We start from the raw sequence: 12,546 nt of genomic DNA, 5'->3' as shown, positions 1-12,546 counted from the left end.
AAACACCCTGCTTTTCCTTTTCCAGGGACAGAACTATTGAGTGGTAGTCTATGTTTTCCTTTGAGAGTACTTTTAGTTGTAACATTGCGTTCTTTACCTTCTTCATAATTGGTCTTATGCACTGGTGTAGGACAGTAGGGATGAAATTTTTTTTACTCTGGGAAATATTTCTTGGTGCTAAGAATTTAGAGAAATTTTATCTAGATTAGATCTTTTAGGGGCTGATAGACTAGTACATAATAAGGTCCCACAAGATCTCTGGGAATAAATGTCGCTCCAGGCTAGCACTCAAGACAAACATCTCTGAATGGAAGCTTAGGACTTCACTGACTCCTTAAGATTGATTTGAGTGCTCTATCTAAGGCTACCTTGTGCCTGTCCTATCTAGTACTATAAGACATGCTATAGTTGCTTTTATGCAACACTGCCTTACCCATCTAGGTGGTAGGCGTCCTGAAGATAGTTGTACTACTCAGATTCTGGGGCATAACTCATGTATCCTGAGGCTGGTTGAGGCCTTAAAGGATCTAGTACAACCTTCAAAGTTCAAGTGAGGCTGAGGACCATCTCTTATGGATGTGGTAGAGTGGAGTCCTGAAGGAAGCCTTAACTCAATGGCTTCTGAGTCTGTACATCAGAATGGATGAGAAAGGGGCCCTAAAGACAGAAATAGCTTCTCTGAGTGCATCAACTGTGAACGGTGTGATCCTTCAAGGTAGAGGTGCCAGCTGAGTAGCTGGCAGAACCGCTGGCCCCAGGCCCCCTCCTTGTCACACCGCCCTACCTGCCAACTTATGGCCCCCATGCTGGCTCAGGCAAAGGTGAAGCTAATAATGTGGATTTTAAGGGAACTCAGACCACTTATAGAAAAATATATACATTTAAACCCATTATCACAAAATCTAGTGCGTCCTAGATTATATAAGTTTACTTCTTCAAAGACTATTCTGCCAGGTTTTTTTTTAAGCAGGCATTTTCCCTTAGAAACGTTTTTTAAAGGTGATGAGATTCTTTTAGGCTCAGATACACCTGGAATCAGATAGGTTTTGGAGCTTGACTACACCTATAGGACTTGACATCCCTCAGGGGATCTGTGTTCAAGATCCAAACAGCCAACTTGTAAAAGAACTTTTCATTGAAGATTTTTTGTAGAATTCATTATCTGCTGGATCAACAGAAAAATGGTTGTTTTCATCACTGCAAAAGGACTTCTTATCAGTGTCCAACAAACAGCAAATAAAACAGCAAACGAACAATGCTTGAAGACGAAGCACAAAACCGAATTCTTCTATATTAACCTAAGATACAAGGATAGGCTGCCACGAGAGATAGCAGAACCCCCTTTTCTGGTAATTATTTAAAGGAGACTATATTTGTACCTATTTAGAAGGGTTTAAATGGAACCTGGGTGAAAGAGATATATCCCTTCCCTTCAAGGCCCTTCCAGCCACCCATATCAGCTTTCTGCCTTCTTAGAACCAATATACTCACAAGAATTCCTCCTACACCCCATTTCTATCTGAGCTCCTGATGCAATGCCACACACACACATGCAGAGCCATGGCCCCAACTCTGTGGCTAATATTTGTATTTCCATCCAGGTACTTTTGTGATGCTTCATTATGAGGAAATGCTCACCTTTTCAAAGTCCTTGAAAGCTATCAGTGGTGCTGGGAGAGGAGGGGAGTACCTGTCTGCCAGTTGGCTCTCTCCCTGTAGCACTAAGGAGGTTTATAAAGTGCTTGCAAGAGCAGGATTCATTCGATTTGCTCAAAATTTAGGAAGATGGATGTGTAGGAGCATACTGAATTTTTTTGTGCTATCTTTATTGGCAATCTTGTTATAACTTTCAGAAGTCTGAAATTGGAATGTATAATCTAGCCTTCATGAGCTCACGTATTTTGAATCAGTGGAGCTTTTGTAGTTTCTTTAAGTCGTCTTCGGTCAAAATGGTGTGGCTAAGACATAGTGTCTTAATATGTATCAATAGTAGCACTTACAATAACAATTGGGAACCAATGGTCCCCCAATAGAAAGACAGCATGGAGGGAACCCAGGTTCCAGAGTCAGGCATATAGGTAAATACAAGAATAGGGTATATCCTATTGGTTCTGTTTCTCTGAGAATTCAGGCTAATATACATCCTGGCATCATTATTTCTTAAAGCTCTCTCAGTGGTTGAAATGTTCAGCTAGGGTCGAGACCCTCTGGTCTAGGAGTTCCCGCAGGGGGGTCCATGGATGGCTTTAAAGGGTCTGTGATATCATGGAACTTGTAAACAAAATTTTACACGTATGTTTACATATCTGATCCAAACTCCCATCTGGTCCTCAAATGCCTTCCATGACGTTCCTGCAGAATGATTGTTTGCTTTTGTTTAAACATCTCCAGTGATGGGAACCCCCCTCTTCCCTGAGGAAGCTCATATCATCTTAGAATAATTCTAAGAGTCGCTTTGAGGAAACTGTGGCTAAGAAGCTTGATTCTGAATAAAAGAATCACAAAACATTAGTTGGAAGGATACCTCGTGGTCTTCGTGTGCAAAGTCCTCATTTTACAGAGGAAAAACTGAAGCACAGAGAAATTAGGTGTCTTGCTCAAACTAACAAAGTTAACGATAGATGGAGGATGAAAACCAGGCCCCCCCGACCCCCTGCTTCATTCCCGTCCCTCACTGCTTGGAGCAGAGTCACCTCAAGGCGGTGATCTGTGTGGTACACTCCAGGAGAGCAGGGCTGGGCCTGGCAGAGGGAAGACTCTCATTTCCCCTATACCGTAGCATCCTTCTAGAAGGGAGGATTGGAGGACAGGGCCTCCCCACCCTTTCCAGTCCCCACATGGATGGAGGGGAAGGTGTCAGGAAAACCCAGCTTGATGGTCATACTGATGTGGAACCAGGTACCACCTGGGAGACACTGGTCTGTCTTATCGCCCAGAGAGACAGGTGCAGGCACTGAAGGGAAGCATGAACGTGTTCTGCCTCTGGTCCCCTGGACGGTGGTATGTGATAATAAATGAGTGATCTGAATGTTTAAGATCTTCACAGTAGATTTGTAAATATGTATTAAAATTTGAGTGATGTTAAAGAAACATTGACTTGTTTAGGGTGGAATCAGGTTCATTAATAATTTGGACTCATTACGTTCAATATTACAATATCTTCCATATACTACTGAGTAGCTTAATCTTACTGGGTTGCTTAATATCTCTGAGCCTGGTTGCCTCATCTATAACTTGAGGTCAATAATATCCAGCTTAGAACCTCAAAGAACTGTTGTATAGAGTGAATTACATAACATATAGAGTAGCTAGCAGAGTGCCTGGCACACAGGATGTGCCCAATAATTGGTGATTGTTATTATTAATAATAAAACAATTATCAAAATGCAAATATTATAATGACCAATTACTCTCATATATGCCTTTTCTCACCACACAACACATCTTTGACGACAGAGGTAATGTCACAGTATATACTGAACTTCTAATCCCTACCCAAAGAGCCTGGCACAAATCTATGGCCATGGTAGTATCAGTAAGAACTTAGGTTGAACTGAGTCAAGTGAACCACTCCTACCGGATTACTCTGCTCTTTCAGGAGTATTTCGGATCCAAGTTCTGCCTCGAGGTTGACGGAGTCAATGCATTCAACAAGGGTATCCTCAGTCACTTCTCCATTGCGGGGGTGCTCCATGGGACCGGGGTCTTTGGGCTGCTCAGTGAGTCCAGTGTCAGCAGTCTCTGCACCCTGAACAGCCGCATTTTCATGTACATCTCCTCTGGGGTCAGCTGGCGTTAGCTCATTTGAAATCGTAGCTGAATCACAGTGCGCTTCTGCATCTTTGGGTAAGGTATCACTATTGGGCATGTTGGTGATTTCTGCTTTGTCTCCAGTGGCTAAGGTATCATCACCATCATCAGACATTTTAATATCTGTCAACATGATTACAAACAAACATCTTATGCTTTAATCCGAATTGTTAAACGTTAATTCAAAGCCCTGAATAATTAAGTTAAATCTGGTGGGGGTAACCTTTCTTCTACCAAGAAGAAAGTTTATGTAACCTTGGGGTAGGCTGAATAATGGCCCCCCAGAATATCCATGTCATAATCCTTGGAAGCTGTGAATGTTACCTTATATGGCCAAAAGGACTTTGAAGATATGATTAAATTAAGAAGCTTGGATTATCTGGGTGAGCCCTAAATGAAATCACAAGTGTCCTTATCAGAGAGAGGCAGAGGGAGATTTGACTACAAAGAGGAAAAGGTGATGTGATGATAGAAGCAGAGACTGGAGTGATGCATTCTGAAGATGAAGGAAGGGGCCACAAGCCAAGGTACACTGGTGGCCACTAGAAGCTGAAAAAGTCAAGGAAACCATTCTCCCCTCAGAGACTCCAGAATTATAAGAGAATACATGTGTATTATTATAAACCACTATGTTGGTTGTACTTTTTTACAACAGCAATAAAAAACTAATACAAGCCAACCGTGCTCTCTTTAAACTTTCATGGATCTCTTACTTGGCATGAAGAAATAAATATGCATATGGGAACTAAGAGCATTATCTGTATCTGTGAAAGTACTTATTTAATATGACTTTATTAATTATATTTTTAGCCATAATGAGAATAAGCATGGAAAATACCTGAGAGCTTATAAAAAATATTTGACATTTGGCTTTGCAGTGTGGTCTGAAATTCAAATTGAGAGAGACATACATACACATAAGTGTGCCTTGTTGGGTACCAGCCCATGAAGGCCTGGGCTATATTTGGACAATAGTTTAGATGGAAAAACACAAGGATGAAACAGAAAAAAAAGAAGCCAATATTAAGCCAAATAAGGAATGTAGCCATTACAAAATAATCTACGAAGTAGAAAACTCTTTATGAAGCTTGCAAGTTATTGCTATCATATCGAACAGTGCAGTTCAACAGAACTTTCAGTGATGATGAAAATGTTCTGTATCTGCACTGGCCAATATGGTAGCTAACAGTCACCTGTGGCTATTGAGCACTTAAAACATGGCTAGTGCAACTGAGGAACTAAGTTTTAATTTTAATTTTAGGGAATTCCCTGGTGGTCCAGTGGTTAGGACTTGGCGCTTTCAGGGCTGTGGGCCTGGGTTCGATCCCTGGTTGGGGAACTAAGATCCCACAAGCTATGCGGTGCAGCCAAAAAAAAATATTAATCTTAAATAATGTAAACTTAAATTTACACAGGTATGTGTGGCTAGTGGCTATCTTACTGAATAACACATATCTAGAAGGCTTATTCAAGATGATAATTTTCTTAGTCTAAAATAAAGACACAGTGTTCTCACTATACAGGAAGCCAAGTCTCAGGAAAATCAGTGGGTATTTTTGTTGACCTCAGTGTTTACCAGTTGGTCAAATCTCTGGTCACTGTTAAAACCACAGTATATGGGAAGCCATTTAACATACTGGCCACATGATGGCACAGACTTAGAACTCACGTGCCTATGCCAACCCTCTTGTCCCCTCAAATAGCCATTCCCTAAAGTTGTCTAGCTATTTTCTTTTCTCTTGCTACCTTCTCTCCCTTGGTGAATCACATTCCTTTCTCACAGTTTTACACACTTCTATGTTGTGACTCTCAAATATCTACCTCCATTCTATAGAGACAGAAAGTAAATTAGTGGCTTCTAGGGGCTGAAGGGAGAGGAAATGAGGAATGGCTGCTAATGGGTATAGATTTCTTTTGTGGGTGATGAAAATGTCCTAAAACTAGATAGTGGTAATGGCTGTACAATTCTGTGAACACGTTAAAAACCACTGAACTGCACATTTAAAAAGAGTGAATTTTTAGTATGTGAACTTTGTTATGTATGAATTATACCTCAATACACTGCCATAGAAAAAATTCTACCATTGGATAAGCAGTTCTAATCGTCAGCTGAACATCTCTTTCTATCCCAAAGGAAACCTGTTGTCTTGCCATTAATTCTAGATCTTCACTTTGACCTTTGTGTTTCTTTTAATGGCACCTAGATTTCTCCAATAACCCAGGCTTAAAATCTCAGAGCTGTCATTGACCAAACCTTCACTTTCTCAAGAATATATAATATCAATAGCTATCATTTACTGAGTGCCTATTAAATCCAAGCTCTTTAAATGTGCTATCTCCTGTGAGTTAGCTACGACGAGCTTCATTTTACAGATGAGGCAACTGATGCTCAGAGGTCACACTTTAAGAAACAGTGGCAGATTTGAGATCTGAACCCACGTCTGACTTTGAGATTGAGCCACGTCGGAGCCCTATCTGCAATGCCACTTGCCTCTTCTCTTACATTCAACCAGTGCTCAAATCCTAGAGGCTCTTTATTCAGAATCCATATCCTTTCTTTGACTTCTATTTTCCCTGCCATCACCTTCAGTCAGGTCCTCAATTTGGTTCATGTTGATGATTTCAATATTGGGGTTACCTCTCCACTGTTCTCCCTTTCACTTCCCCATCCTTCCCCACCCTTTACCTCACTGCTTTAATTACATCACCTCCTGCTCAGACATCCTCAGGGGCTTCCCACTTCCTATTGAGATGAAGCTACATCCTTCAGCTGCCATCCAAGGACCTCTGTGCTCTGATCCCACTTGGTTTACCTCCCACGATGCCCTTCCAAATCCTTAAGTGAGACAACATAAGTATGTGAAAAATGCCTGACATTCACAAAAGAACCTCAGATGGCTGTTGGTTCAGTATGTTGTTTTAACATATTTAAGGCCCATTTAAAATAACCGCCTCCTCTATTTTTGTTCTTCCCAACTGGATATAACTTTTCTTCCTCTGAACTTCCCAGAGTGCTTTGCATCTGTCTCACTTTGGAGGGTTACAATCGTCTTTGATCAGTCATTTGAGTGTTTTCCTACTATACTGTAAATTCTATGAAGACAAGGATCTTCCTTGTTTTGTCTTCATATTTTATATAGCACTTAACATGGTTTCTTGAACATAGTGGGAAGCTCAAGAAATATGTGTGTTGAGTTGTATTAATATTTTTGTGGAGATTTAAAATTAAAGTGTAATTTGGAATGAAAGCAAGCAGAAAATGTCTTTACCCCATTCACTACTCAGGAGTTATCTTACAGCAAGTGGTTCCAAATGACCCATATTGTCTTTCCTTTGTTCCTTCACCTCCCAGATAACTGAGTTAGAATGTCTCTTTTTAAACAAAAATACTTGAATTCTCTGATAACACACCTGTAAACAAGTCTACAGATGGGAAAGGCAAATAATGCATATTTCCTTTTAGGTGGGATATTAAATTTCAGATATTCAAGGTTGGATATGGTCTGTCAATGAGTATGGTCAATGCCTAGATGAAATAGTAAAGAGTGAAAAAGGCCACTGTACAGAAAAGGAGTAGTTACTGTGGTTCATGGGAGGGGGATGAGATTGAGGGAGGGTACTTGAAAAGCTATCATCACATGGAAACTTATAAAATCTTTATGAAAACCTTGAGTCAGGACTGGCCTAGGTGAGGGGCTGCCAAACTACAGCCTGCTGGCTAAATTTGCCTTCCCTCTGTTTTGGTAAATAAAATTTTATTGGAACACAGACATGCTCATTTTGTTTATGTACTGTCTATGGCTTCTCTAGTACACCAGCGGAGTTGAATAGCTGCAACAGAGACCATATGGCCCACAAAATTGCAAAGCCTAAAATATTTATTAGCTGGCCGTTTATAGAAAATGTTTGCTAACCCATGGTCTAGGACATTGCTTGACGGCCATGGCCTAGAGTTCTCTGTCCTAATTTGCCCTAACCCCGCCTGGGTCCTAGGGGCACAACCATAAGGAGAATGGGTCCATATTGGACATCACTTATATTCCCATTTTTTTGTTCATCAACAGCTGGTCATAGGCACTGTCTGATATCTTAATTTCTTTGTAAGATAATTTGAAAATCCTTATTAATCTGGATTATTAAGAAGTTCCAAGCTATTTCACTTCTCTATAAGCAGGAACATGAGAATAAACCTGGTTATGATAAACATTCATGGGTGAATAAAAAGCATTATAAACACTTTGTTGTATCTGCTTCACCCTCAATTGTTGTGATACTGTTCCCAGTGCTAAAATATTTCAGCACATACCATGTGACATCTATGTGAGTTAGCTGGATTTTATGCCCTGAGGGTGGCTGGTTAACATTTGAAGCGCCCTATTCAGGAATATACTCTCCAGGGTCTTTACTTACTTAGCATTTCAGATTCTGTAATGAAGTGTTCACCTTTTGAGAGGGTTCAATTATCCCTCTCTCTGATCGCTATTTATCAGGGGGTACTACTTATCCTAAGGGGTATTAAAAGCATTTTTCACTGATAAAATGGAAATAGTGCTTAAAGTGGATTGGCAAGAAATTATGCACAAGTGCTTTCAGCTCTTCCATTTCCAGGGCAGAAGATTATATTCAGTCCAGCAGCTATTGAACTTTGCAGTAGAGTTTTTCTAGTTCTTCTGCTAATTGCAGGAGAACATCAAAGCCTGATTAGAAGGTTAGCTGAGTCCTGCCACCAGAGCAGTCCTAAAAGCAAAGAGAGCTAGGACTTCATCAACCTACAAGAACAAGCTACACAACTGAGCCTGGTCGCTAATATACATGTGGGTGTGAGGCAGAACTCCATCTGAGAGGTGGATTCATAGTACAATCAGTCTTGGTAGGGATGTTGCACAGAGGAGCCCTACAGCCCTCATCCATCTCTGATGGCCAAACTGCCCTAAGTCAGCTCACCTCAATTGTGGAAAAATTATCGAACAAAACCTCTCTTCCCTGCAGCTGCTCTGTATTCAAGCAACAACATGAAGCCATTCCTTCAGAAACACGCCCAAAGTTCATCTATCAGGTGCTGAACCAATACTGTTAGGAAATATTTATAGACAACTTATAAATTTCAGAAAGACTATATTTTTACATCTGTTCAAATAATGAAAATGGTCACCATAATATTCAGCCCTACTTTAACTTCTAATTGTACATGAACTTCTGCCTGTTACAGGTCCACATTTTCCCTAAACCAAAACCAAAAAAGAATCCCCTCCCAAACCTTTTTTGTCCTGGTAGATCTTTGTCTACTCTGGATGTTATTATGACAGGAGATATGTAATCTTTTTTAAGGCGGTGCCCTTTTGTCTGAAGCCATTAGAAATTGTGTTCTAAAGACACAGCTGTTTCTATGCAGTGACTGTTGGTGTCCAGAAGGACCACAGCTGTGATACATGCTCTTTCCTGGGACAGCCCCCACCTCTGCCTGGATGCCCCAGAAGCAGTCAGACTTAAAATCTCCCGATTTATGGTTTGGAATGTTGATCGCTGCAGCCATGTCCTGTGGCTTTGATGCTAGGGAGCCTCAACCCACAGAAACAAGGAGGCTTCTTCAGTAGATTCCAAGGAGAGGAAGAGTGGCATATAAAGAAGCCTTTATGGGCTGGGAATAAGTTAGTTTTTCATGAGTAAATTCATTCATCACCTAGAATGCTCCCAGAACTATGCTAGGTATTGGAGCAGCAACATCATAGCTCCAAAAATAAGTTTAAAACGGAAGACATGGTTACTATCCTTCAGAAAACAAATAATCTGTTTTCATTTTATTCCTGGTCAGTGAAGGCCCAGGAAACTATTGCATCTAACATGAAATGGTTAAGTGATGATGCAAAACAGCACATCAAAGCAGGGAAAGATGTGCCTGAACAAGACTGATCTCATACATGGGAGAACCTTGATAGCGGCTTTGATAGTTATTCAGGCATGATGGGATAAGAGTATGTGCAAATGCCCAAGAATGAATGTAGATATTCAGAACAGATGCTGTGTGGCTGGACCAAGAGCGATATGGAGGAATAGCGAGGGATGGGAGGGATGGACGCTGAGGCGCAAAGAGCCATGCTCTGGTCCCACCATCCCTCTGTGGGCGTACAGCTCATTCTTGTTGTTGTTCCTCACTCCCTCCTACGTAGAGTAAGGCTGGACAAAATGATCTGGATACTTTGTTCCCCAACACCAGACTGCAGGACTGGAACCAGTCCATGATGACAGAGGAAAATGAGGACAAGATAGCGAGTTTTTCATCAATCTAAATTTATTAAATGTAAAGCACTGCCTTCATCTTGCAAGTTTAGCCTTCGTGCTTTTCCTGGTATTAAAATGTCTTTCATTTTATGAAATAGTGGTGTAGTGCATGGATTTTTTTTTAATGATCTCACTTGGCAAAATAAGAATTTGGTAATACCATACCCTGTGTGAAATCACTGCTCCCAATTTCAAAAAGTGCCAGTAAGTGAAAGACCAGGAACAAAAACTGTGGATGACAGGCTCTTAACCAGGCTGCAAGAGTTTCTACGGTGCTTGACAAGTACACGTGCCCAGAGCCCAGTCTCTTTATCCTCCCGTCCGGCCTCCACGTGTCTGCCAGGTAATTTTATGAAACACGGAGAGGACCTACCTGCTCCCCTGTTTAAAAACCATTAGGTTTAAACACCTTTGCATGGCATCCCTGGCCCCGCACAATCCAGCTCCAATCTCTCTATCCGCTTCTGTAACTCTCAACACACCCAACACTCTTCCCTCACCAGATGCTCCATCACTGCCGGCACAGCTCATAAACATCCCCACCTCCGCTTATGCTGGTTTCTCTGCCCAGGATGCCCTGTCTCCAACTGCCTGGCAAGTTCCTATTTGTTTCTCAATGTGTAATGTCACTGTTTACTTTGAAATTTTCCTGAATTTGTCCCACTCCTTCCAAAGAATGAATTACTCTCTCTTCCATGTTTTTCATGATACCTTGCATGGACTTCTATGGCATTTATAAGGAATATTTATTTCTCTGTCATTCTCTCCTCCAGAACTGTGACCAACAAGCACATAGTTTGTCTTTGGACCCTCTAATATTTACTGAACTGAAATATATTGTTTGATATTGATTAAAAAGAAACAACGTTCCATATAAGCCTGGTCTTATTATTTTTTTCAAACTGAATCCTGCTTTAATTGAAGCTTGTGGAGTATAAAGTCCTACAGAAACATTACAGAGAATCTTCTGGAAAACAGGAGTGATGACAACCCCTGTGGAGAGGCAGATGAGAGTAATTCATAGCTCACCAAGGCCTCCCTGTATCGAGATCCCAGAGTACCCAGAAGATCTCTTCACCATCTCAGTCCTGTAAGCCTGGTCTTATAAATAAATGGCTGCTTATATGGTCTGAATCCCTGAGATTCAGCAAGGTCCCTTCCTACCCTCAAATTCCTTCTGGACTGGCTCCGTGGAGCCTCAAATTCCACCCTGAAAGTTTCCTTCTTTTGCTTACAGCTTATGATGTAAGGAGTTTATCAGTCTTTTCTGAGCTCAGGTTTTGATGGAGAAAGGAAGGAGAGAGCAGGGAATGGATATGGGTGAGGTAGGAAAGGAGCACTAGGTGGAAAAGAAAGCAGAGAGAGGCCTCTGAGGAGTAAGCCTGCCTCATTCTCAGTTTCCTCAGGTTGGCTGAGGTCTTCTGGAGTTCAAGAGACATTGATTTTAAAAAGCTACCTGCCTGCGTCTCTCCGTGTTTAGGATGGGAATTGATAGGATCGGTAGGACAGAGATCACTCTTAAGATGATACAGAGAGGTCTCCTACTCTAGGAAAGGGCAGTGAAGTTTAGGCGCCTGATCTGAGATGGCTGGAAATACTCACCAGATTCCAGGGAAGAAGATGAGCCAACTGGGTGGGCAGGTTGGGGGGCTGGGGAGCTGGCGTAGGGAGTAGGACTCAACCTGGGAGCTGTGAATGGAGGTGCTGCTGGCTTAGAGTGTTGGCTGGGGTGGAAGAGCCAACACGGCCGGCGTCTGCAGGGGGAGAGATGATGAGCTTGGGTGGGAGGTCAAGGCCTGAGCTCAGTTTTCCGAGGCCAAGGGCAGCGAACCCCGGGATGGGACTTGCTTCCTCTGTGTCCCCCGCTGCGGAGACCCCGCAGCCTACCTCTCAGTCGAACCTAGGACCTTGGGGAAACTTTTTCCGACTTGCATGGTGCTGGACCGGATACTTCGGGAGCACAAGACAGGCTCCGCAGAGGTTCTCGCCGGCCGAGGGGGCAGAGCCAGAGTGCGGGCGTGTGGGTGTGTGCATGAGCGTGGACCCGGAGCGACACACACTCACACACACACACTCACACGCCCGCACCCACGCAGGGCCCTCGGCCGCAACGCTCGCGCCGCCCGGGACCCTCACCCAAGGCCGGTCCTCCGGGTCCTGCGCCCCGTGCCAAGCCCCTGCCGACTCCGGGAACAGGACAAGCAGCGACGGCAGGGTCTCCCCACCACCCCGCGGCGGCTGTCCCCGCATCCACCCCCCCCCCCCATCTGCCCGCCCGGGGAAGGGGATGACGGCGAGAGTTACCCAGGGCTCTTACCGCTCAGGCGGCCGAGTGCGCGCGGGAGCGCCCGCCGGGTCCCGCCCCGCCACGTCGGCAGGGCTGGCGGGGACGCGGCCTGAGGGCGGGCCAGGAGGGGGACGGGTGCTGACGAGCCGAGCTGCCCCGCCCCGCGGCCC

General features: G+C 43.2%; 1 protein-coding gene across 3 annotated transcripts in view; it reads right to left on the bottom strand.

Annotated features, from left to right (window-relative positions):
• Nucleotides 1-12,535, bottom strand: part of FAM114A1 (family with sequence similarity 114 member A1) — a 63,359-nt gene extending 50,824 nt beyond the window's left edge. Inside the window, exons 1-3 of one of the 3 annotated variants that reach the window (XM_073805157.1) lie at nt 12,407-12,535; nt 11,692-11,843; nt 3,578-3,933 (exon numbers count right to left, since the gene is read on the bottom strand). In XM_073805157.1, coding sequence (XP_073661258.1) covers nt 3,578-3,925 — 348 coding nt within the window. In that variant the 5' untranslated portion in view covers nt 3,926-3,933; nt 11,692-11,843; nt 12,407-12,535. Of the gene's footprint in view, nt 1-3,577; nt 3,934-11,691; nt 11,844-12,406 lie in introns of those variants that run through there. The other 2 variants (XM_033856933.2, XM_033856931.1) reach the window with 2 other exon arrangements.
• Nucleotides 12,536-12,546: the final 11 nt, after the last annotated feature.

The sequence above is a fragment of the Tursiops truncatus genome, chromosome 5 (genome assembly GCF_011762595.2).
Source record: "Tursiops truncatus isolate mTurTru1 chromosome 5, mTurTru1.mat.Y, whole genome shotgun sequence".
In the NCBI taxonomy this organism is placed as follows: Eukaryota; Metazoa; Chordata; class Mammalia; order Artiodactyla; family Delphinidae; genus Tursiops; species Tursiops truncatus.
The sequence above is the reverse complement of the archived record's forward strand: the minus strand, read 5'-3'. Positions and strand labels throughout refer to the sequence as shown.